Source organism: Manis pentadactyla, chromosome X (assembly GCF_030020395.1).
Source record: "Manis pentadactyla isolate mManPen7 chromosome X, mManPen7.hap1, whole genome shotgun sequence".
NCBI classification, from domain to species: Eukaryota; Metazoa; Chordata; class Mammalia; order Pholidota; family Manidae; genus Manis; species Manis pentadactyla.
The window spans coordinates 13,838,078-13,862,567 of record NC_080038.1 but is presented as its reverse complement, the minus strand read 5'-3'; the positions used below and the strand labels follow the sequence as shown (position 1 = coordinate 13,862,567).

The 24,490-nt window shown below is 37.8% G+C and overlaps 1 protein-coding gene across 1 annotated transcript in view; it reads right to left on the bottom strand.

Moving 5' to 3' along the window:
* The window catches only part of PPEF1 (protein phosphatase with EF-hand domain 1), a 124,538-nt gene that overhangs the window by 38,369 nt on the left and 61,679 nt on the right, over positions 1-24,490 (bottom strand). Inside the window, exons 12-15 of the mRNA XM_036912869.2 lie at positions 19,210-19,324; positions 15,984-16,030; positions 3,431-3,597; positions 481-517 (exon numbers count right to left, since the gene is read on the bottom strand). Coding sequence (XP_036768764.2) covers positions 481-517; positions 3,431-3,597; positions 15,984-16,030; positions 19,210-19,324 — 366 coding nt within the window. The remainder of the gene's footprint in view (positions 1-480; positions 518-3,430; positions 3,598-15,983; positions 16,031-19,209; positions 19,325-24,490) is intronic.

The window sequence follows — 24,490 nt, the reverse complement described above, 5'->3', positions numbered from 1 at the left end:
AATCCTAAGCCTGCTTATACCACCACCCCTTTCCTTCCCACAGAAACCACAATAAAGGCTCTTGACCGAGTTTCCCCCTTACTTCCTCTGCCTTCCGACCAACCCTAGAGCTCCCTACACTGTCCCCCAGTGTGCTGGGCTGTGCCTCATCTTCCACGGCAACCTCTTCCTTTAGGTCAGTCATTTCTGTGCCTGAATGTTTTACTATACCTGAGTAAAACAAACCTTGGATACCTTTAAAATAATGGAATATGTTTGTACCTGTGCTGAAACTTACACAAAAGTTACAAGAAAAAAGCTTCGTTTAGTTGGGGAAGAAAATTAGGTCTCCACCATGGTCAGGGCATCCTGCTGTGCTTTTTATTTTATTGGCCTGGATTCTGACTAGTTCACCCATCACACTCCTGAGAGCTATTTTTTACTTCTATGTATAAACAGCAAAGAGAATGCAAAAAAAAAAAAAAAGTATATGAGACTTACCTTATATTTATGCAAAACCTCGTTTGTGAAGCCATACCTGAAAAAAGAAAGGGATTTAAACCATTTAATTACATGTTAACTCCTACTTATATGAGTCATGCAAAAAGGGGAGCCCTTGACATCTCACTATTGCAAGTCTCAAGAACTCAAGAAACTAGACTTTGGCGGAACTCTTACTTACCCAAGTCTTTGCTAGGTGTGACTGGAAAGGACAAAAAGCAGCCCATGACATCATCCCTCCCCTCAAGGAATTTATAGTATGGTTGGGGAATGAAGATCAATTTCCATGAAACAATTACTAGACAACTTGGGAAATCTGTGGTAGGCCTAAGTTGTGTATATGCTGCAAATATTCAGAAAAGTGCGCTGTGGCAGCTGGGGGAAGCTGTGCGGGAAAAAGCTTTTTCATCTAGATAGAGTTCTCTCAGACATCCTGTATCTTACAATAAATGAATGATAGGCGGGAGTGGGGGAAGAATGAACAGAGACACGAAGAAAAGCCTAGAAGATAAAATGTTGGCTCTTTAAACTCTCTCTGATATAGTTCATGTAATGGTATTGAAGGTTTTAATAGAGAGTGTCAGGAATTTTCATGCCTGAATAGTAGCCACTAAGGAAAATTTAATGATGGAAATTGTTCTCAATTACTTTTCCTTGCCTTAGGATAATAATATATACCCTTAATACCCAACACAGTAAAGTTGGAACGCAGCATACTCATTTCAGGTTTCCATATGAATCACGGCAAGTCAGGCTTCTACAGTGTAACACTTTTCTGGGATGAATTCAGTCCTGCACTCACCAAAGGTATACATGTTATTAAACCCAATGGACACCTTACAGTCCTCATCTTTCTTGCCCTTTCAACACTAAATACAGTAGACTCCACCATCCTTCGGGAAAACTATTCTTCTCATGGATTCTGTGAAAGGACACCCACCCTCTCAGTCTTCCTCCTACCTTTCCGGCTATTCTGAATCTCCTTTCCAAGTCTGCCTCTACCTAGCCTTAAATGTTGAAGTTCTTCAGACTCTGTCCTAGGCCCTCCTCTCCCTTCGCTCTCTCCCTTGGCGAGCTCCCCTTCAGCCAGGCCTCCGGGTACTATCTATGTGTCAGTACTGCTGGCTGGTGCCCCAGTCCGTGACTCATTTCTGAGCTCTGGACATGTGCACTCAACGGCCTACTCAACAGCACCTCAGGTCCACTTACCCCAAACTGAACTCATCATCCTCCCTCATGTCATGTTCTCAGCCTCAGGGAATGATGCTGCTGTACCCTCCAACTCAAGCCAGGAACCTGGAGGTCCCCCTGGATTCTCTCCTCTTTAAGTTTCCCATGCCACATTACCAAGGCTTAGGCCATCGTTGCCCAAACTCCCCTGGAATCTGGCCACTTCCTTGCATCTCCATCCCTACTACCCTTGTTGAAGTAAGAACTGGTCATCTCTATCTTCAACTGCTTCCCAGTTGGCCTTCCTGTATTCACTCTTCTCTTCAACCACTTCTCCTGCTGCATTTTCAAACACAAATTTTGATACTCTGTAATGATTTTCTGTTGTTCTTAGAAAAAAGCCCAAATTCCTTTCCACAATCCAACCATTTCTTATGTCTCCAGCCCTATTAGGGATCACCCTGTCCCTCAGTCTATGCTCCTGCTCTCCTGAACTTCTTTCAAGTCTAAAAAGTCTTGCCTCAAGCTCTGCATAGATTGTCCCCTCACCGTGGAATACTGTTTCTCATTCTGCTACCATGGCTCTCTCTTGATTGCCTAATTCATCCTTCAGGTCTCAGGCTAATGCCATACTTCTATCAGAGAACCTTCTGTCACTCCTCAGATAGGTTAGATCCCCCCATTTTACAAACTCATCACATTTGGAAAACCTGCTCAACACATGTCTTCCCTGCTAGATGTAAACTCCATGAGGGTAGCCTCCACATCTCTTTCATTAATCATGGTAGGTACTATATAAATATGATTAACTAACTGAATAAGTGAAGGCTCAATGGCATGCCCAAATAAAAGTACTGAGCCACATTACATATAGTGGGCCTCTGATAATAGTCTTGGGATTTTTTTCTTCATAGTCTTGCATCTGCTTCCACACCTGAGAATTAGAACTGCAACTCTAGACTCCAGCCAAGTGCCAAAACTGCCCCAAAGATAAAACTATTCAGTTGCTGAGCTTTGACCAAGGTACCCAAAAGTCAAGGAAAAAAAGCATAAAACATGCCATGCCTTCTACTGCCCTAGAGAAAGTGGTTTCTGTTTTTCATTAAACAAGAAATAAAGAAAGAAGGAAAGAAAAGGGAAAGAAGAAGAGGAGGAGGAGAAGGAGGAAGAAAGAAGGGAAAGGGGATCATCTGTCACCCTCTGTGCCTTTCAGCAAAAATTGTTAAATCATGTAACCAATCTTTATTCCTCAAATCTCCAGTGAGTCAGATAGTTGAAATGCTATTTTACAGCTGTTCTCGAATATGTTTATGAACAACTATGCCAGAAGCAATCTCCATGTCATAAAAAAATAGGCACATCAGTGAAAAACACAGTACTAGTTTCTGAGACAACATCTAAAGCAAGCCAAAAGAGTAGCAACAGCATGATTCCATCTAAGCCTGCTTATAGAACCCACCACACCTCCAACTTCGGCCTAACACATCTACCCAGCACACAATTTGGCATGTGAAGGGTGGGAATGGGAGGAAGAGAAATAACATAATAGAAGAGAAAAGGAGAAACAGAACTGGAAGAAAAAGATAGGAAGGGGACTTCAGAGCAATTTATACTCAGGAGAAGACTCGGGTGGTAAATAGGGGTAAGTATTGAGGTCTTCCTTGAGATCCCCCTCCATCCCTACTTCTCTACACTCCCCTCTAACTCTCTGCTAGGAACTAAACACGGCAGCAGTTTCTAGAACAGGAAACAAAAGAGGAAATCTAACAGCCTAGGTTACCTGAAATTCATCATAAAATCTTCATGGTTCCCTCTGTTCAAGTGCAGGTTATTGGGGTAGACAAGAAAACTTACAAACAGGATCATTAGAATCTCTATGGAATTTTTTCCTCGATCTACAAAGTCACCATTAAAAACATATGGGTTGTTCTCTGAGGGGAGACCATTCTGTGGAAGGAGAACAGGGAGCAAAACAAGCAGTTAAAAGAAGGTACTTTTAATGTGTCTTTGTACTTCACGTCCCTGTGAATATGGAGAAGAGGCTGAATCAGTTCTTCCACTGGGAAAAATGTGCTCACTTGCTTGAGCCAGTTTCACTCTTCCAGAGCAGGCATCTCCTGCAAGGGACCTTGAAACTGAAGAATTAGCTTGGGACAGGAAGATTCCACAGAGGGGGGGAGGTTGCTCATTCTACCCACTACTTACTATGAGCTTTCTCTGAAAGAAGCTGATATTTGACCCATCAAAAATGGCTACTCTCATCTCTTCCTTCTCCTGTGAAAAGAGGGAAATTTCTACCCAAGGAAGAACACTGAACCAAAAACCAAAAATCTTTCATTCTGTGGACTGTGATTCCCTCAATTTTCAAAAAAGGGGATGACACTATATCACCCCACTGCTCCCCAGACCAAAGGAGAAAATGGGTATGAGAGTAGCCAGGGAAGTGTGAGGTACCATGCAACTGAGAGCAGGGTGGGTGAAACACCACTACACTCTGATACAACTACACCACGTGGTGATAGCTGCTAGATATTCTGACTGCTCACTGACCAGGCCATATTAGTTGTTAAATATTTTGATTATCACTCCTGAGTATGTATGAGATACTACTTTTAAAAGTATGTATGAGATACTACTTTTAAACACAGTTTTAGCACAAAAATGAACCGGGATCAGGACAAAGGTCTGGTCTTTATAACAGCTATCGATCCATTTACTTCTGTACTGCTAAACTCTGAAACAAAACAAATATGCCATGCCTGATCGGGAAATAGTCGAGTTTATTTCTATTGCATAGTAATATAACTTCAAATGTTCAAAAAATATATTACAAAGAGAAAACTTTAAGCACTCATATATCCAAATGTATGACCTCCATCAAGAAAGTTATCTTCAGGAAATAATACACATTCTAGTTATATTAATCTTTTTCAGACTATTTTCAAATTCCTCCTTTGTTAAATTTCAAACTACGTAATCTTTAAAGTCATTACTTTATACTTACCATTCTAGTATTTATATACATTTTAAATTGTTCATATCAATATCATAGAAATAGTTGAAAAAATATAATACAGGTTACAATATATAACTTAAGGGTTCCAGAAATCATTATGCAATAGAACATGTCCTGAAGGTAACTGGAAACAAAGTAGCACAGTGTTCTGGGCCAGAAATAAGACTTTTCTCTAGTCTAGCTCCACTATTACCCATTTCCTTATGCATGTTATTTAATCTTTATGAGCTGTGGTTTCCTCATCTTTAAAGTAGGGATGTTAACTTCCATACTTACACACAGGGCTACTTTGGAACTCAAATTTGGAGTCTACTTTGGAGACTGTGTATATAAAATTGCATGAAAACTGTAAAACACCATGCAAATTAAGAGATTCCTTTTTTTATGACATCGATGTTATTTCTAATTTTAAAATCCCATTACTTTACATGTCCTTATACATTACTTCACATAACTTTATTCACACTGGGCTTAGATAGCATGAGCCAGTTGCAAAAATACAGGCTATTGCTCATCAAAACTTAAAGAAAAAGGGAAGGATTCTGCATCTCTGATATTCTTCCTACCCCCAGCCATCAGCTGGCTGGAATGAGTGAGCTGGAGGAGTCTGAGGGGTGTTGGAGGCTATAGGTTCTACTGGGATGGCCAGGCCTGAAGGGGGCTAGAGGAGCAGTAGCAGAGAGCCCTGGGGTGAGAACATAGGAGAACTAGGCCTGTGGGGACCTATGGATCCCTTGATCAAGGGGAGACCTTGCCTTGGAACATGTGTCCCTGGCTCAGGGAGAGGGAGCTGGATCTTACTAAAAAGTGTATGGGAACTTATTCCATGTCTAGGAAGCTAAAAGAACACGAATACTTGCATTTAGGGACACCTGAGAACATAGAGACTTCCTCTCATACTCTTGATGCAGGAGTAGAAATGGTTATGCCTCCAAATATGGAGAGGCTTAACCTCACTTAAGCAGCAAACAGAAAATGGAAATAGCTTAGTACTCAAGGGAATCCAGTAACCAGAGAGGGGCAGACCAATCAGATCTGCTAAAGTCCTATGCCCTAATGAGACAGGACTGCTAGAGGAGACAAAGGAGAACTTTACTCTTTAAAAATAATAAGAGGACTATAAAATAAAGAACAAAAAAAGTAATAATTCTTGGCATTTAAAATGTGCTGTTCAGATTTAAAATATCAACAGATTAGAGCTAACTAAAGGACAGAATGGTTGGAAAATATATTATTGACCTGAGAGAGCAAGCAGATGAAAAATCTCTAACCTAGAGCAAAAAGAAAAATGTTGGAAATCTTGAGGAATGAGTAAGAGATTAGACTAAGTTCAGAGCCAAGAGAACTAATATGCCAGTAAAAAGCATTCCATATCAGGAAAAGGGAACAGATGGAGAAGAGGCAATAACTACATAAATAAGAGGGAATTTTCTATGGTTAAAAAGAGACTTCAGCCTGAAGTTTGAAAAAGCTCATGACTCGTATGCACAACTGATGGGGAAAAAATACTCCAGTTACCTGGTAAAAGTCTTAGAAGCTACCAGACAGAAAGAACAAGTTACAAGGGGAAAGAATCATCCTGGCATCAGACTTCTCATCTGCAGTAGGGAGTGTTAGAAGATGGTGGAATAAATCTACAATTTAAAGAGAGAAAAGGACTATGAACCAAGAATTGTATTTGGCCAAGACATCATAAACTTTTCAGGGTAATAGAAAATATTTGCAGGGATTAAATACTGTGTAAGGGATCAAAACCATCAAAAACATAAATGAACTTCGAGGTGGAAGAAAGACATATGTGAATATGTAATGATTTAATACCACAAAAACAATGAACATGTATAGATCGCTTGCTGTATATACTAGACACAGTTTCAGAGAATAAAGCACCCACATGCCCCATAGAGGAAAACACTCAAGAAAATATTTTAACCAAATAACAGAAGTAACAATAGAAAATCCTTAAGCCATGGAAAGACCAAGAGGAATGAATACAGGTATGAACAATGCACCTTCCAATATATAATTTAATATAAGTCAATAGTGATAATGTGGAACTTGCATTTAAGTACTAAGCAAGGATTCTAGAATGAGATGAGACATACTATGAAGGAAAACCTAATATAGTCAAGAACTAAAAATGTGACATGAGCAATAGTTAGGATTTACAGGGGTGGTTGGGGGAGAAAAGTAAAATTTTCTACAAGTCTCATCTGAATGGGGGATATACATAGAAAGCATAGAAAGTATAAAAATAAATAATTTATTTTACTGGAGGAGAGAGAGGATAATGGTAAAAGAATAAAGTTATAGCTCCTTGAGAAATATATACACATACATTATTTATTAGAAATGTCAGGAGTGAAATAATAACCACTAGTGAATGGAAAAGCACAGTAAAAAGGCCAAAGAAGATAACAATAAAAAGAAAACATCATAAAACAGCAAAAATAAAAGGAAAAGGATGAAACAAAGTGAAGTAAATAGTAAACCAAGTAGAAAGAAGGAAATTTTCCAAAAATATCTATTGTAATACTAAATGTAAATAGGTTAAATTCTCCCATTACAATACCAAGATTACCAGACTACATTAAATCACAAAATTCAGGTACATATAATTTGTGAGAAATGCACATTAAAAAAATAGATAAAAGTTGAAGACAAGATAAATATAACAAAGAAAAAGCAAACATGCAAATATAAATGCTAGATAAAATGGAATTTAAGATTAAAAATGCTAAAAACAGGATCACAACGCAACATTACATCATAATAAAAGGCACTTTAAGAAGAAGATACAATTCATGAACTTGTATCCAATAAACAAAAGAACAAATTTTTGCTTCATATATTTAACTATTATAAATGCGAAAAAGAAATTATTTAAAAATATAATTATTCAGATTGAATTATTGGTTTAAAATAATGTCCACAAATTCTTTGGCATACCTTTTAACAGGTGAAGACTAATTTGCCTCCCCTTGAATGTGTTTTGGACTTAAGTGATTTGCTTGTAGCAAATAGGAGGAAAAAAAGCAGAAATGATGGTGTGCAACTGTGGAGACTAAATCACAATAGATGCTGCAGCTTCCTGCCTGCTCTCTCTCTTGCATCCACTCACTCTGAGGACAGCCAGCTATGTCGCTATGTCGTGAGAATACTCAGGTACCCTGTGGAGAGGCCCATGTGGCTGTTCTGCCAATAGCCTGTGAGAACTGAAATGCTGTGCCTGTAGCCTTGTGAGTTAGCAATCTTGGAAATGGGTCCTCAAGCCTCACTAAACCTTTCAGATGACTACAGCCCTTGCCAGTAGTTTGCCACGTCATGAGAGACATAAGCCAGAACCACTCAGCTAAGCTGCACTTAAATTTCTGACCCACAGAAACTGTGAGATACTAAATGTAGTTTTAAGCCACTAAGTATTGGGATAACTTGTTACACAGCAATATGTAATACATACATTTAGATGAATGTATTAGAAAATAAATATGGGGAAAAGTTGAATATATAACCAATGAGCTTAATTTAACTTATAGATATATGAAGAACTTTGCATCCTACAAATAGAGAATACAATTAATTTTTCAAATGTCCAAGAGCCTTTATGAGAATCAATCATGTACTTGATTTCAAGGAAATCCTTAACAAATTCAAAATAATAAGCATTTCATAGGGTACATTCTCATATCATAATCTAATAAAAATTAAAATAAATAATAAAAACATGACTCAAGAAATTCTAGTTCCTTTCATTAAGATCCTTGGAAATTAAAAATTGTAATCTTACGCATTGGATTAAAGAGGAAATTAAAAGCAAAATTACAAGTTAAATAGAAGGCTCAACTAAAACTAAAATTAGAAAAGATGGGTCGCCTTCAATGTTTTCACTATTAAAGAAGATGCACATAAAAGACTGTATTCATCTTAGGAAACTAGATGAAGAACAATAAAATCACTCAAATAAAGATAAGAGCCAAAATTAATGAAACAGGAAACAAAAAATATATATAAATCCAAAGGGTGATTATTTGAAAGACCCACAAAATTGATAAAATTGATAAACTCAAAATGAGTCTAATTGAGGATAAGTGAAAAAAAAAGTAAGATTGAGGTTAGAAAAAAGACATAAAGATATAGAGAATGTAAATAAAAGAATTAAATATGTGTAAAGAATATAGCATCAATATCTATGGCAAAATGCTTTTACAATCTAAAGAAATGGAGGATTTCTTTGAAAACCAGAAACGACCAAAACTGATTCCAAAAAAGCAGAAAACTTGAACAGTGCATTGGCTTTATAGCAGAGCTCTATCTCAATTTTCAAGAGCAAATAGTTTTAATGTTATTTAAACAATGATTCCCATCCTTGGCTGCACATTAGAATCACTTGGGAAGCTTTGGTATGTCCCTAGGTGTCCATCAGAATCTCTGGGAATGAGGCTCACATATCAGTTTGGTTTTTTTTCAATTTTTTGGGTGATTACGATGCACTGCTAAATTTGAGGGCCACTTTAATTATTCTAAACCATAGAAAAAGTTGCAAATCTCTCCAATTCATTTCATGAAATCAGTATAACCTTAATGTCAAAATTTGAGAAAAGCTTTCAACAGTCTAAAGTTACATTTATCATATTTGGATGGTAAACATGTTTTCCACTGTGATGACAAATTTTTTTGGATCACAACTTTTCATCTCCAGCTAAACCAAACTTCATAGGTATTTCACCTCCACTATGAGAAAGAGCAATGAATTTCTTCAGTTAAGCCTAATCTTAACCCAAAAGTAGTAATGATCAGCTGGGCCATCACTGTATACAGCACACTTGACAATGAGTTTTAACCTTTTCCAAAAGTCATATGTCATCAAAAGACTAAGATTTGTTATAATGAAGGTCATTCAATAGAGTATGTCAGTATCTGAAAGTGATTCTAAAAGAAGTCCTAAATGCATACTATATCCTGTACATTTTGAGCCTCTCAAGGCAACCACTTCAAAGAAGGCAAGACTTATTTGCATGTGTAAGATCTGGCTTGTTGGTTCAGGATTAGTCATATTACTTTATGTGTCTGAGTTCAAATATGTCTTAGTCTGAGAATAATAAGGGAACTAGTAAACAGATAAGAAGATGAGGCGCTAAGTCTCCTGGGACACAAGTCTCTACGGTATTTAGACTTCTGGCTACTGAGATTTCTTTGGGTTTCCTTCAAAGAAGCAAAAACTGCTGCTATAACCCATCCTTCACCCAGTTCCAGTAAACAAAACTTTCTGGCTCATTCTGCAGCTGACATGCAACAAGCCAACTATGACATGGAAATGAAGTTGACAAACATAGAAAACCCAGGGTAACCACAAATCAGAACAGCCTTCAGATGACCTGCAGGGAGAAAAAATTGCAGACCCCAATGAATCAACTTGAACAGAAACAAAAACAAGACACTTCCCTGCAGTCTCACCTATTTCCTACTACAGTATTTTATAACAGATATCTAGAAGTTATCTCAATTTTTTTGGACATCTTTCCAAGGCACATCAAACAATAAGCTCTGGACCTCGCTCCACATGATTTTAATTTTTATTTCTTTTGCAAACCCTATTTTAGAGATCTCTTCTGACTGCAACACACTGCCCTAATCTCGAAAGGAAAAGAACTACTATGGGCATGTGAAGTCTACCAGTGATAGAGGAAAAAGAAAATATTTAATGACCTTCACCACTGGAAAATTATGGGCGGCATAATGCGAGGTGGAGGGTGAGTAGAGGGTGGGAAAGAGGAAGAAAAGGAAAAGCAGGTGGCATGATCTCCAATGAATGGGGTCAGTCTGCCACTCGCAGGGTTAAGAGTTCATTAGCTTCTCTCCATCCATGTTCATCTCTTCTTCAGCTTCAGGAGGGCTCCACTCACAGTATCACTTTAACAAACTAATTTGCCGGTACTTTATCTAAAATTTCAAGTTTTCTATTCGATAAGGAAAAAATGTCATATAATTTTAGCAGGGCTAATAAAGCTCTGAATGAAGTATTGCAAATTGGTCATTCTAACTAAGGAAAAGCAGCTGATTAAAATTAACCTTTTCAGAAAATAAAATATAAAAATATGACCTAATAAATGCTACATAAATTTCTTCACTTGATGACATCTGAAGCCATATAAAGTTGAGATACCCTTTTAGCAAAGGTCTGTCATGGTTAGCAGTATGGTACCCAGAGGAAAGGATTCGTTTCAAACCCAGGTAGGATTGTGAGTTGAAAATGTCTAGCTTAGTCTAAAGGTGTGAAATGATACCATCTAATTTTTAAGGACAACCAAATATGAAAGAAACCAAAATTTCAAAACAATCAAAAGAAATCATTGGTACGAATCCCATCATTTAGTGCAGTGGACCACAAAAAGTGTGTGAGAATAACATCATTTCCGATCTTCCAAACCTCTCCTTCATGATATAGGCACTTACTGAATTATTACAATTTCTTGAAAGGATGATCTTAAATATCACCTCCTCCAGGACATCTTCCCTGAGGTTAGGTTCCCCTCCAATGTGCTCCCCTGGAGCCTCATGCTCATTCCAGTCACAACATGTCCCACACTGAATAGTCTTACCTTTTTATTAATTGACTTTCTCCACTAAACCGCAATGTCCTTGGGGCCACAACCTGAATCTTAGTCATACTGTACTTCCAACCCTTACCAGAGTACCTTGTTCATAATGAGCGTTTAATAAATACGTGTGAAATGAATGAACCTCATATTCATCTTAGTACCTTCCCACAGTTTTTATATAGTGCTTTGAACACTGTAGGGATCAGATAAAAGTTTACTGAATGAATAAATTTGTGGACAGATTCATTTCTGCATATGATCAGTTATAATGATACAAGCCTTGAACCAAACCAACCACTTGGATGAAAAGAGTGATGTGGCACGGCATCTCAGGGGCCCTCCATCGTTATTCCCCTTCTCAGCTATGCCCTTGGCGGGCCTTCGACCAGTCCCAGCCCTGCAGCCTGCTCATCCTATACTATATAAAATAATTGATGAGGTAGAAATTACCTAGCAAAACACCAACTGAAAGATGAATTACAATTTTGCCTTAATTCAAAGCCTGAGGTTTTCCTGTTTCCTCTTTTGGGTTGATGGAAAGGAATCAGTTACTCAGAGTATAATATAAACTGTGGTCATTTATAGCTCCAAAAATCTACAACAGGATGTAGTTTGCTAATCAGAACTTTAATAAAATAATAATTTTAATAAATTCAATTAATAAATAAGGATAAGTTAAAGCATGGTCAGTAGCTGCTTCTAAACAGAAGACAGTGAGCCCATGGCTTACACTGAGGTGAGTCAGTCCCATGAGCGCCTATGAACAAACAGGGGAAAGCGCCACATGAAGGGCACTGCATATAATCAGGATTCAGCAGGTTGCTGAGGCAGTATTTCAGTGACAATCAGCCACCATCACAGAAACTCTACCATTTCCAGAAGCAATCCAGTGATTGCTTAGGTGATAGTTAGTACCTACTGTAACCCTTGTGCAGACAACCTTTGTATCTGACGCCACAGAGAGAAATCCACCACTCCCACCTGTCTCCTCGTTTTTAAGATGCTCCTCCTTTCCTTCTCATCTACATTCCTGGTCCATTACTCTTCTCTCAACTAATCTTTCTTTTTTTTCATGGGTCTCTCATTCTCTTCTACCTAAGCCCCAATAATACTACTCATACTGTAAGCATTGCTGAAATGAATTTTTCTAGATCACTGAAGCTGATTCCTTTAGAAGCTAAAATATATTTTTTATTACTTTAGCCATTCTGGTTGGGAGTTTTGAAAATGCGAAATTTGTTCTCTTTGCTTCTTAACAGAGTGTACACCATAGAACTTGAAGCTTTCGTGACCATGCAGGCTCATAATCTAAGCATCCCTCCAGGCACTTCCAGAAGGCATAGAAGGCTCTTGCCTGTACACAAGCCCCAGATCACTGACTAGTACTACTTCACTTCCTAGCTCGTGTTTACACTTCTAGATCTCCTCTTAACTGTCAGGAAGAGCTGTACTCTTCATCCCTGTCACTGTTATTTCCCTTATCTTCCCCTCTTACTCCCTAATCTGCTGTGGCATGTGTAGCCAGGCAGGCAAACTTGGAGGAACAATGTGTCAGATGAAATTTTACTGATATATGTCCACTGGTCTTTGAGGAATGGCTGGGGCCTCTTCTGTGGCAAAGTTCATTGGATTTGTGACAGCGATTTCAAGAGCTCAGAGACACTTTTTATTTAATTCTGGGCTTGGGACTGTAGATATGATAAGTGAAGATAAGTAGACAGGAGTTTGTCTTCCAGATAGAGGACATTTGTATTCACGTGGAAACATTGTTTCCAGAACAAGCTGTCTTCATGGTTTTAGGCTACTCTGTACTGGTACGATCTAGCATCACTCCTCATGTAAACTCGGGATAAAAAAAGAGACAGAGAAAGGCAGAATGCTGACTTTTACAAGTGAAGATCACCCTTCGGGGCCGCTTCCGCAGCCACCTCTGTGGGCTTGCCCTTTCCTTTCCTGGCCTTTAACTGAGGACACCCAACTGCCCTTAAGTGAGTTGCCGTCACCACAAGCTCACCAGGTCATTCATTCTCTCTCCTCAGACACCATTAACTACACCATCTTTTCCATTTTTTAAAGTGGAACCTTGCTGTCACCAATGGCTCTTCCTTCTGTTTCCCCATTTTAACCAGGCAATTTTGAGATTCTGGTATGTGTGGTTTTTTCCACATCAAGATGAATTTTACCTGCCTCTTACTCAAGCCTGCTAAAATACTAACTCATGGCTCTTGCAGACTTCTATTTTCCAAACATCCCTCTCACCTCCCTCTACCCAAATCCATTCCGAATAAGAGGCTCCTACCTCTTTCATTACTCGGCTCTCAATCTCCACTTCCTGAGCACTGTCATTGTTTAACTCTCAAAATAGTTCTTGCTTTCATGTGAATGCTATATTTTCACCTTTAGTTCTTTTTATAGTACTTCTTACCACCCACGTCCTCCTGTTCAGTCTTTACATCAGCACCTTCCAGCATTGTATGCCTCATGTAGTTTTGCTGACGGAATTAAAGAAACATGTCGGGATTCTCTTTTCTCATCTCTACTCTCCCTCTCCTGGATCACACCTTAATACCTTCAACTACCTCTTTAGAAATTTTCCTTTCTAAATGCCTCGGAAGTCACTTTTCCAATTTAATTTACTCAACTGTTTTCCGTTTAATATGTTTCCCAAAACCTCTAGAGAATAATTGCTAGATTTTCCCCACATAGCCCTGCCCCCACCTCCTTCCTCAGATTTTAATTGTCAACAACAGCAAGACTGCACTTCTAATGTTTATAGGGCACTATGCACTGAGTTAAACAAATCCCGTTCTCCAAACTGTGCGACTAACTCTTTGGCGCCCTCCCACCAGTCCATTCTTCCGCCTCTCCCACAGCTTTCCAATTTGGCCAGTAGAATCTCCATTTCATGGCAAATAAACTCCCTTCTGCCTTTGACTCATTCAGAAAGACTTCCGTCTGGAAATCTGGGCCCTCCTTAAAGATACTGCTGGACTCCTGACTCCTGCAGACCTCCGGAAGGATAGGACCCATTCCTCCACAGGACAGATCAGGAGCTGGGGAGGGCCCATTTGCTCCTCAAAGCCACTAACAGACCAACATTTTGCTAGCCTCAGGAAAAGCCCCTCCACCTTTCAAGCCCATGACCTCCAACTGGACTTCCTTCCCCTGCTCCTCCTCTCTTGGTCCTGTGACCAACTCATTTACCACACCTGCTTCCCACATGCTTGACCTCCTCAGCTCCAACATTCTTTTTCACTCACTTCAGTCACTGCATTCTGGAATCCACCTTGGACCCGCTCATGCCCTAGGACTCTTCCCTATACAACTTCCTACCCTTCTTGCCTGCCAAGGCCCTTGCCCTGTCAGCCGGCTCCCTCACCTCAGACAGCATGCCAGTCCTTCAGTCTTCCCATTTCTCCTAGCTGACTAGCCCATCCTGGCTTCCCTTTCTTCCCTGCAGCTTGCATTCTGTGGTTAATCTCCAGAATTGTTCTTTTACTAGCCTCTCAGCTCCCTACCAACAAACATTTGGCTGGACTTCCTGGCACTAACCTACCGTCTGTGCAGCCTCCTACTTCCTCTGACCCCACTCTCCAGCTATCATGCGCTAGATCCTTGTTCAGCCCCCTGCAGTCTCAATGGACTCTTCTCCCAAGTGCCAGCTCGGCTCATTCACTCTTGCTTTGGCCAGCTCCATTCCCTTGCAGGCTTCCATTCTGAATGAATAAAACGAAAACCTTCCCTTTCTATTACAATTTATTACTTTAAAAAATGCTTTTAGATATTTGTGTTACTTTATCCAGAGGGCAACCTCATATGGAGTGGAAGTGCAAGAATACTGTAGCCAAAAAAATAATAATATTTGAGGTTCATGGAGTAATGTGGCTTACTTAAGCTCTCAGTCTCCCGAGAGTAGAATTGATTGACCATCATAATAATCAGAATAAATTTTCTTTCAAACCATCTGAGACCTAATTATTTAACATGCTAGTTGTGGGGATGACACATTAATCAAAAAGAGAGATAAAGCAATGAAAGCAGGGGTCACCTCAAGATCAGTTTTCTATATGCAGTCATCCCAGAATCAAATATTCAGGCTGCAACTGATGGCTCAGAGAGATAAATGAATCCAGTCAAAGAGATGCAGAGAAACTCCATACTGGCCAAGCTGCTTTGTGCCCTCTGCGTGGGCTCCCACAATCGAAACCCAGCAGATGAAGAGGAGCCATAGTAATGGAAGAACAACTGAGCACAGCAATGGGGAGTGAGGGTAGAGAAAAGAGCAATTTGGAACTCACTATGGAGCACTCTTATCATGCATAATTAGTGTACATTTGAAGAGAAGACTGGTACATGACATGTTCACTTCTGAACAAAATAAAAACAAGATAAAACAGACTGCTCCCCTCCCCATCCTGTGCCCATATAGGCATTTATGATGTAATGAAGACCATAAATACAATCAAGCACAAATCCTAATGGATCTACACATAACAATAATATTAAACAAAGACCTAAATTCATTTCTTTAGATTTTTTAATGAAATATGTGTAAAAAAAAAAGATATCCTTCTACAAATCTTTCAGCTTCTTGGATAAAAACTGGTATGTTACATCTATATTTGTACATATTCCTAATAAAACTAAAATTGTTATCTGTCCTAGGACTGCCCCACCCCCACAACAAAATGCAAATATTTAGCAAAATAATCATTTACCTTATAGAAGATCAAGAAAAGATCATCCAGTTTCCCATGCAAATCACCTGGGATGCAAATGAAAAATCAATGTTTAGTGAGAAATGTTTAAACTGAAATACTGCTGATATATTCCAAGCATTCAGTTTTTACCCCTATGATGATATTAACACTACAGATAATTGGTTTCCATAGCTCTTTTTCATCTCCCTTGCTGACGGGGACAGCATCCAATGTTACCATTACCTATTCACTCCTGACATTTGCAGTGCCCGCTTACTCTGTGTATGAGTTAACTTATTTGATCCTTACAGCCACTCTATGAGATGGGTATTCATTTCAGTATTCCTACTTCACAAATGAGGCTCTGAGTAGTTAATTTATGCAAAGTTACTCAGCTACCAAGTATCAGAGCTGGAATTCAAACCCAACTTTCTCTCACTTCAAAACTCAAGCTCTTCGCCATTATTCTGTACTGCCTACTACTGTAATCTTGAGGAGAGGAACAATAGTATCTATCTTAATTGACATTAAACCCCAACTGCCTCCCACAGTACACGGTACATAGTAGGCACTCAATAAATACATTTAATTGCTAAATGCATAGCTTTTTAAAGCCAGATTTTAAGGAATATGTTCCAGCAGTAGTATCTGAAATTTTAAAATGGACCTTCCTTTGATGAGACAGTTATCAGAAACAGAAATGAGAGCATGGCTTTGTAAAGTCAGACATCTAAGGGAAACCATATGACTAAATGAACCCATTAAGTAAAAAATAAGTGTGAATATGTGAATATTCAAAAGCCGTATTTTATGGATAACTACTTCTAGGTAAAATATCTGTTTTCCACAAGCTCTCATCATACATTTTTATTCTTTGTATCAAACTTAATTACCAAATAGAATTTAATTTAGGAATACAGTTTGCTTAAAATCCCACAGCCAAAATTAACCAAATGTATGCAATAGAAGACTCCAATTATAATGGAAATAAGAAAATTAAAATCTTATATCATCAGCATTTATTTATGAAATGACTATAATATTAAGAGCACATTAATGATATTGTACACTTAAATCTCATTGTTTTCATGTGGTCTCTAAATCTAAGAAAATAAAAATGGATGGACTTTCTTGTCAGTTAAATATAATTTTTCATTATTTTATTTTTCTAATTTTCTTCTGAGTGACTCATCTTTCAAAGATTTGGGTAGACAGAATTGTTGCAGCTGGCATGCTAAAAAATGAATTGGTTTCAGAAAATTAAGAGTTGAGGCTATAAAAATATTTTTAACTCCTGGTTGGTCAGCAAAAGATAAAACTCAATGTATCATGGAAAGACAGCCACAGAAAGACATTTCTACCACATAGAAAAACATGAGTGCAGAACTGTTTACCATTTATAACATAACTGTAGACTAAAATACCTCCTATGTTTCATACATGTTGAGAACTATGTAGATGTTCGTGTAAAAAAAATGCATCTGGAAATCAAAATAATGGTAAAATTTCATCACAATTTCCCTCCCTTTCCTAGTTTGGGTTTTGAAGATATGGCCCCAATTTTAAGTTTTGCTCTAAATGATGATGAAAACTTTCTAAGTTCGATGGGGCTATTAAAGAGAGAAAGTAGTAATTCCTATGCTAAGGGAACCTACCATCCTTGGCTTTTCCCTCTTCCAATGGTGCTAAATGGGAAAAGTCTGGAAATAAATGCAAGATGTGGACGGAGATCTCTAAATGAATGGAACCGTACAACCAATCCATTCCCTAGTCTTTGTGTAATAATGGAAAATGAAACACCAGAAAAGTGCATGAAAGGAGTTGGGATAGCAGATATGGGGCTGGCTCTAACCTGGGATGCAGATGACCTGACTTTCAATTCTGACCCTGCCACTAAGTAATTTGGTGAGCTTGCAGGGTGGGAGGCAGGGTGAGTTACTGCACAGAAATGCATGAAAGGCAATATGCTTTTCTCTCTAGGTCCCAATTTCATTTGTAAGAGCAAGTGATAGACTAGATGATCTCTCTAAGAACACTTTAGTTCTTACAGTGTGTGATTCCAGGACTTCTGTGCCTGCTAATTAATCTGTGTTGTCTTCCAGATCCTTTTATCCAAAGGTAAGTCTAAAATGGCAACTGGGGGTATACTGGAAACACGTGAAAGCAGATCCCACTCTCTATCTGGCTTATTATATACACTCCGAGAGCATATCCAGCCCTGGCTCCATAGGTTCCATGGGTTGGCATGGCTTCCTGAGCCTCATGACCCAAAATTCTTTATCTCCATGAAAAGAAGAGCTGATGAGGCCTTGAATTAAAGGCCCCCACCACTGAGATGCATCATCTGCTAGACCGAAATGTGGTGGCCTGATTAAGTTGGAATTGAACCATTAAAAACTCTTCAAAAACCTGAGTCAGGGCATGTCATGGAGTATGTTCTGCTATATCAAGTCCCTGTCACCACTATCAGATGCCAGAAATGGAAATGGTTTAATTAGATTGTCAAATCCACCTCTACCTGCCAGAGTAAAAGAAACACAGGCTAAAAATTGATTTGGAAAATAACAATCACTGTTTTGTAACCTAAAGGCTTAATTAGAAGTTAAGGGAATTGCTGTTCCTTCCACGCACTCCATTCTCAGACAGTTGCAAGCATGCTGAGCACCAACTGTGTTGAATTTCAATGTGTACTGTTTCTTGAAGCAATATCCTGCCAGGCTGGCCTATATGATAACAAAATCTCAAATCTTGTTATTTAGAAGAACAAGGAACAGATTTCTAGGACATTTCTACTCTTCTAAAAGCTGCAGAGACCAGTTGGGAAAAATCTAAAACAGCAGCCAAGGGCAGAGAAGAGTTTCATCTCCACCCTGCCTGGGGCTTTTCTCTTCCCAGCATAAGTGGAACGCGGAGACCCACCTAGAAAAAGCAACATGGAACAAAGATAATGAGAACTAAATGGAGGGCAAAGAATGCTTATTCTACCCATGGGTGGTTTTCCATATTAAAATGCTGCCTGCTTTTATAAAAAGCTATGAGTTCTTTAATTTCTCACATAATTAATTCCTGCCAGCTGGTGTGCAAAACAAAAGATAAGATGGGGAACAGAATTATCAAGATAGATAACTCTATATTAACACTTTGCCTTAATACAGTCCAATTTACACAGTTTTTAAGTTAGGCAAACGATGCAGAACCAAGAAGCTCCTAAATATTAATTTGGCAGCTCTGCTCTGAAACTTACCGCAGATTGTTATCTCTTTGGAGGGAGAAGTTTTTACGTGAGTGAAATTTGGCATTCGCTTCAGGACTTTCTTGGTTTCAAATAGCACCTCTAAGACATAATAAGCATGAAGTATCTGTGAGGGTGGAGCAGAGGAAATAGATGGAATGAATTAGAAAGCAAGGCATGACTGCATAGAAAACTATAGAGATGGGGCAAGTGAGCACATTTCAGATAGCTGTCTTTCAGGATAATCTCTAAATTACTCTTAAATAGATTATTCTAGCACAATATCTGGCATATATAATAAGCCCCCAATAGAAATTTATAAATTGAATGAATGAATGGCTCCTAGAATATTTATACGCTCATGTTCTTAACTGACATCACCCATTCATGGGACATATCTGATTGTTCTTGGTCCTTGCAGCCGGAGAGAGGTGATAAGAAACAAAGGGGACACCCTTGCCCTAAGGAAATGTGCAGACGAAATAAACAGAGAAGGCGGGAAAGGAGAGAGAAATGAGAAACCGAAAGACAAGTAGAGAGAGAAGACCGCTGAAGAGGGGGTGCTTTGGGACATCCTGCCACCTGGGAGGGAAAGTAGGTGGTGGTGCCAGGTTCAGAAATCTTGCAAGGCAGCCAGACAAGCCCCAGGGAACTCCTGAATCAAGCGTCCCAGGTGTGGCTCAATATTCGCTGCACAGACAGGAGAGTTTACAGAACAATATTAATATACAAGTCTAAGTATAAAACCTAATCCAAACCCAAATAAACCATTTGGATTATCTCCAATTATGACCTTTCATCCAATTGCTCTCCTCCAGGAATAGTGTTGATCACATCATCGTTTTGGGCAGACTTACTCTGTTTTCTCCCCAAGTCTGAATTTGTTTTGAATCCAATTTGTCATTCTCTCTTTTTAAATTATAAAATATCCCAAATGCATAATCCAAAAAGTAATATAGCTAATACTAATTTAACAGATGCTGACACCACTTTATGGGTCGGGCCTATTTGTACCTGTACTGTTCAAGGTAGTAGCCGTTAGGCACATGGGCTACTGACCACTTTGAAATGGGACTAGTAAAAACTGAGATGTGCAAGGCAAAATACACACTGGATTTCAAATACTTAGTATGAAAAAAATCTAAAATATCTCATTAAAACCTTTTAATTACATATTAACATGGTAATAATTTTCTATGTTGGATTAAATAATACATAGTACTAAAGTTAGTTTCTCCTGTTTCTTTTTAGTTTTTTAATGTGACTACTAGAAAGTTTTAAATTATGTATGTGGCTCACATTATATTTCTGTTGGACAGCCTTAGATTATTGAAGGCTAAGAGAGGGGTCATATCCACACAGTGTTCAGATACTGCTTTGGGTATGAGATTCAGAACAGATGGAGCCCTTTGAAACAATCCTGTCTTGTGATGTCCTGACATTTCCATTTTCATAGCTATTAAAATAAAAAAGTATTTTTTATCCCAGACCCCAAAAACATATGATTTAAATTTGGGGAATTTCCACGATTAAACAAATTTTTTTAATGACAGGAATCAGGATTTGAAGCAATGTGAAAATTAGGAGGGCACCTGGAGTGGAGAGACCCACATTTCCTGTCTATCCAACACCTAATGGATTGCTAAGGATTTTCCCCACAAAAGCGTTCTAATTACATTCAATCCACAATTCAAGTCAAATCTTGAAAGCAAATTTTCCTTTAGCCACATTTTAAAGGAACAGGCAAAACACTTTTATATAATATCTTATTTCAATTTGCACATTTAATTGATTCCCAACACTGCCTTCAGTGTTACCTTAAGTTGCCTTTGCAGATTTTCTAGTCCATTTGTAGCACTAATCAGAGTAACTGCTGTCTGAAAAGGCAGCGTTGTTTTTTTTTAAGTTAAATTAACAAATATTCACTGAGAATATATTGCAACAACAGAAATTTCCTATTATTAAAATAGTTTTCTTGGGTTCTTTTTCAATTGGCTGAAATCACTTTTCAGTAATATCAGTCCCTGCTTAAAATGCTATCTTTCAATAGCATTATAATTGTGTTTACAGTTGCAATATTAAATACTCAAAAGAGTTAACTTAGATGTTGGTTTCTATATTTATAAATATATTCAGATTAAATAGTAACTTAAATAAAATATTCACATTCTATTAAAGGCATTGAGAGATAAAAACACTTTTTAAAGGATATTTCTTCTCTTAAAAGTAGTTTTTAAATGGAAAAAAAGCTTTTGTAAGTTAAAATAAAAATTTGTATTAAATTCTGAACATTTGTGTATGAAAACTTGAAGAAATAATTTGAGGGCTGCTTTCTTTCATAGAGGATTTAAATTTTCTTTCAGCAGGTGTCTAGGAGCACTAGCTATCTAGAATGATCTCAATTCAATTCCAGGAATTAGATGATTCATAGCTTTGCTTCAGTCCTTACCGAGCCAACCTCCTACTTCTTATTCTAACTCCTAGGGTATGTCTTTAGGGTCCTAACCTGAGAATGAAGTTTTTGGGGTGATGTCAGAGAAAATAATGGAGTAGGTAACCTCCAAGGTCCCATCCCTACACAGAAATACTGAAAACATAAGAAAAAAAAACCTGTCAGAATCAATTTTGGCAGAGCTCTGGAAAATAGTCAACATATATAGCAACCAGGCAACATCTGAATCAAGAAAAAAAGCAACTTAAAAATGGCTCAGTCAAAGCAGAAAGTAAAGGCTAAAACAGATTTGTAAACTGCCTGGCTAAGCAGTGAAGGAGTGTATCAACACAGAGCCAATCTTAGAGACTAGGTTTTTCTTCTTTTTCTCCTCTTCTCTCTCTTTTCTTTAATTTCTTTCTTTCTTTTTTTTATAGCTCCTGGTGTTCAAGGAAATCTCTATCAAAACACTAGCTGAGCCCAACCTAAGAGAACAGACTTCAGAGACCTCACATGCTAGACCTAACAGACACCTATACAACATGCCACCCAACAAAAATTGACTATACAATTTTTACAAGTGCACATGCAACATTCTCCAGGACAGACCAGACGTTAGGCCACAAAACAGCCTCAGTAAATTTAAAAAGATCAGAATCATGACAAGTACCTTCTCTGACCACAGTGGAATGAAACTAGAAATCAGTAACAGAAGGAAAACTGAAAAATTCACAAATATGTGGAAAATTAAACAAGTTATTTTTAAATAATCAATGGGTCAATCACAATGGGAAATCACAAGGGAAACTGAAAAATACTTTGAGATGAACAAAAATGAAAACATGAAATACAAGAATTTATGCTATGCTCAAAGAGAATTAAGAAAGAAGAAAGATCTCAAATGAAAAGCCTAACTTAACACTAAGGAAAAGAAAAGAAAAGCAAACTAACCAGAAGCTGGCAGAAGAAAGAAAACAGAGTACAGATAAATGAAATAGAGAATGGAAAAACAATAGAATCAATAAAACCACAAGGTGGTTTTTGAAAAGATCAACAAAATTGACATCTTTAGCTAGACTTATCAAGGAAAATACCAAGAGAAAATGAAAATAGCTGTAATTAGAAATAAAAGTGGGGATGCTAACACCAACTGCAAAGAAATAAAAAGCATTATAAGAGAATATTATGAACAATTGTACATCAGCAAATTAGATAGCTTAGATGAAATGGAAAAATTCCTAGAAACATACAACTTACCAAATCTGACTCAAGAAGAAATAGAAAATCTGAACAGATCTAGAACAAATGGAGATTGAATCAGCAATCAAAAACCTCCTAATAAAGAAAAGACCAAGATCAGATAGCTTCACTGGTAAACTACTAAATGTTTAAGGAAGAATTAATACCAATCCTCCCAACTCTTTCAAAAAATAAAAGAGGAAGAAATAATTACTAACTCATTCTATGAGGACAGTATAACATATTACCCTGATAAATAAAACCAGACAAAAACACCATGAGAAATGAAAATACAGACCATTATCTCTTATGAATAAAAAGCAAGAATCCTCAAAGTAATACCAGTAAACCAATCCAACAGAATTTAAAGAGAATCATATACCATGACCAAGCAGGATTTATTTCAGGAATACAAGGGTGGTTCAACATAAGAAAATTAATCAGTATAATAAACCATATTAATAGAGTGAAGGAAAAAAAAACACATGATAACCTCAATTGGTGAAGAATAAGTACTTGAAGAAAATCCAACACCCATCACTTCTGAGTGATAAAGCCATTCAGAAAACTAGGAATAGAAGGAAACTTCTTCAACATGACAAAGGGTATTTATGAAATACCCACAACTAACATCAAATTCAATGATAAAAGACTGAAAGTTTTCCCCCTAAGATCAGGAACAAGACAAGCATGTCCTCTCACATCATTGCTATTCAATATTATATTGGAAGTTCTAGCCAGAGCAATTAGGCAAGAAAAAGAAATAAAAGGCATTTAAGTTAGAAAGGAAGAAGTAAAACTATGTCTATTTACAGATGACATGATCCTTTATATAGAATATCCCAAAGAAAACACATGCCCACACAAAACTACTAGAGCTAATAAATGAATTCAGCAAAACCTCAGAGTTAAAGATCAACCCCCCCCAAAAAAAAGATCAACCCCAAAAAATCCCTTGTGTTTCCATACACCAGCAATGAGCAATCCAAAAAGGAATTAAGAAAGCAATTATTTTATAATAGCAAGCAAAAGAATAAAATCCTCAGAAATAAATCTAAGATAGTTAAGGACTTACAAACTGAAAACTATAAAACACTACTGAAAGAAAGTAAAGAAGACCTCCTGTTTTCATGGATTGGAAAACTAACTATGTCAAGATGGTAATGCTACCCAATGGATTCAATGCAATCTCTATCAAAATCCCAGTGGGCTTTTTTGCATAAACGGAAAAGTCAATCCTCAAATTAATTGCAATGGATGCCAAATCCCAAAACAATACTGAAAAAGGAGAGCAAAGTCAAACGATTCATACTTCCTGATTTCAAAACTTACTATAAAGCAAGCAATCAAGTAATCAAATCAAAGAAAGACAGTAATCAAGACAATGTGGTACTGATGAAAGGATAGACACATACACCAAAGGAATAGAACTGGTAGTCCAGAAATAAATCCACACATCCACAGCCTATTAATCTTTGACAAGGGTACCAAGACCACTCAATAGGGAAAGAACAGACTCTTCAACAAAAGGTACAACTGCATATCCACAAGCAAAGAATGAATCTGGACCCATACCTCATACCATATACAGAAATTAACTGAAAATGACTCACAGACCTAAAT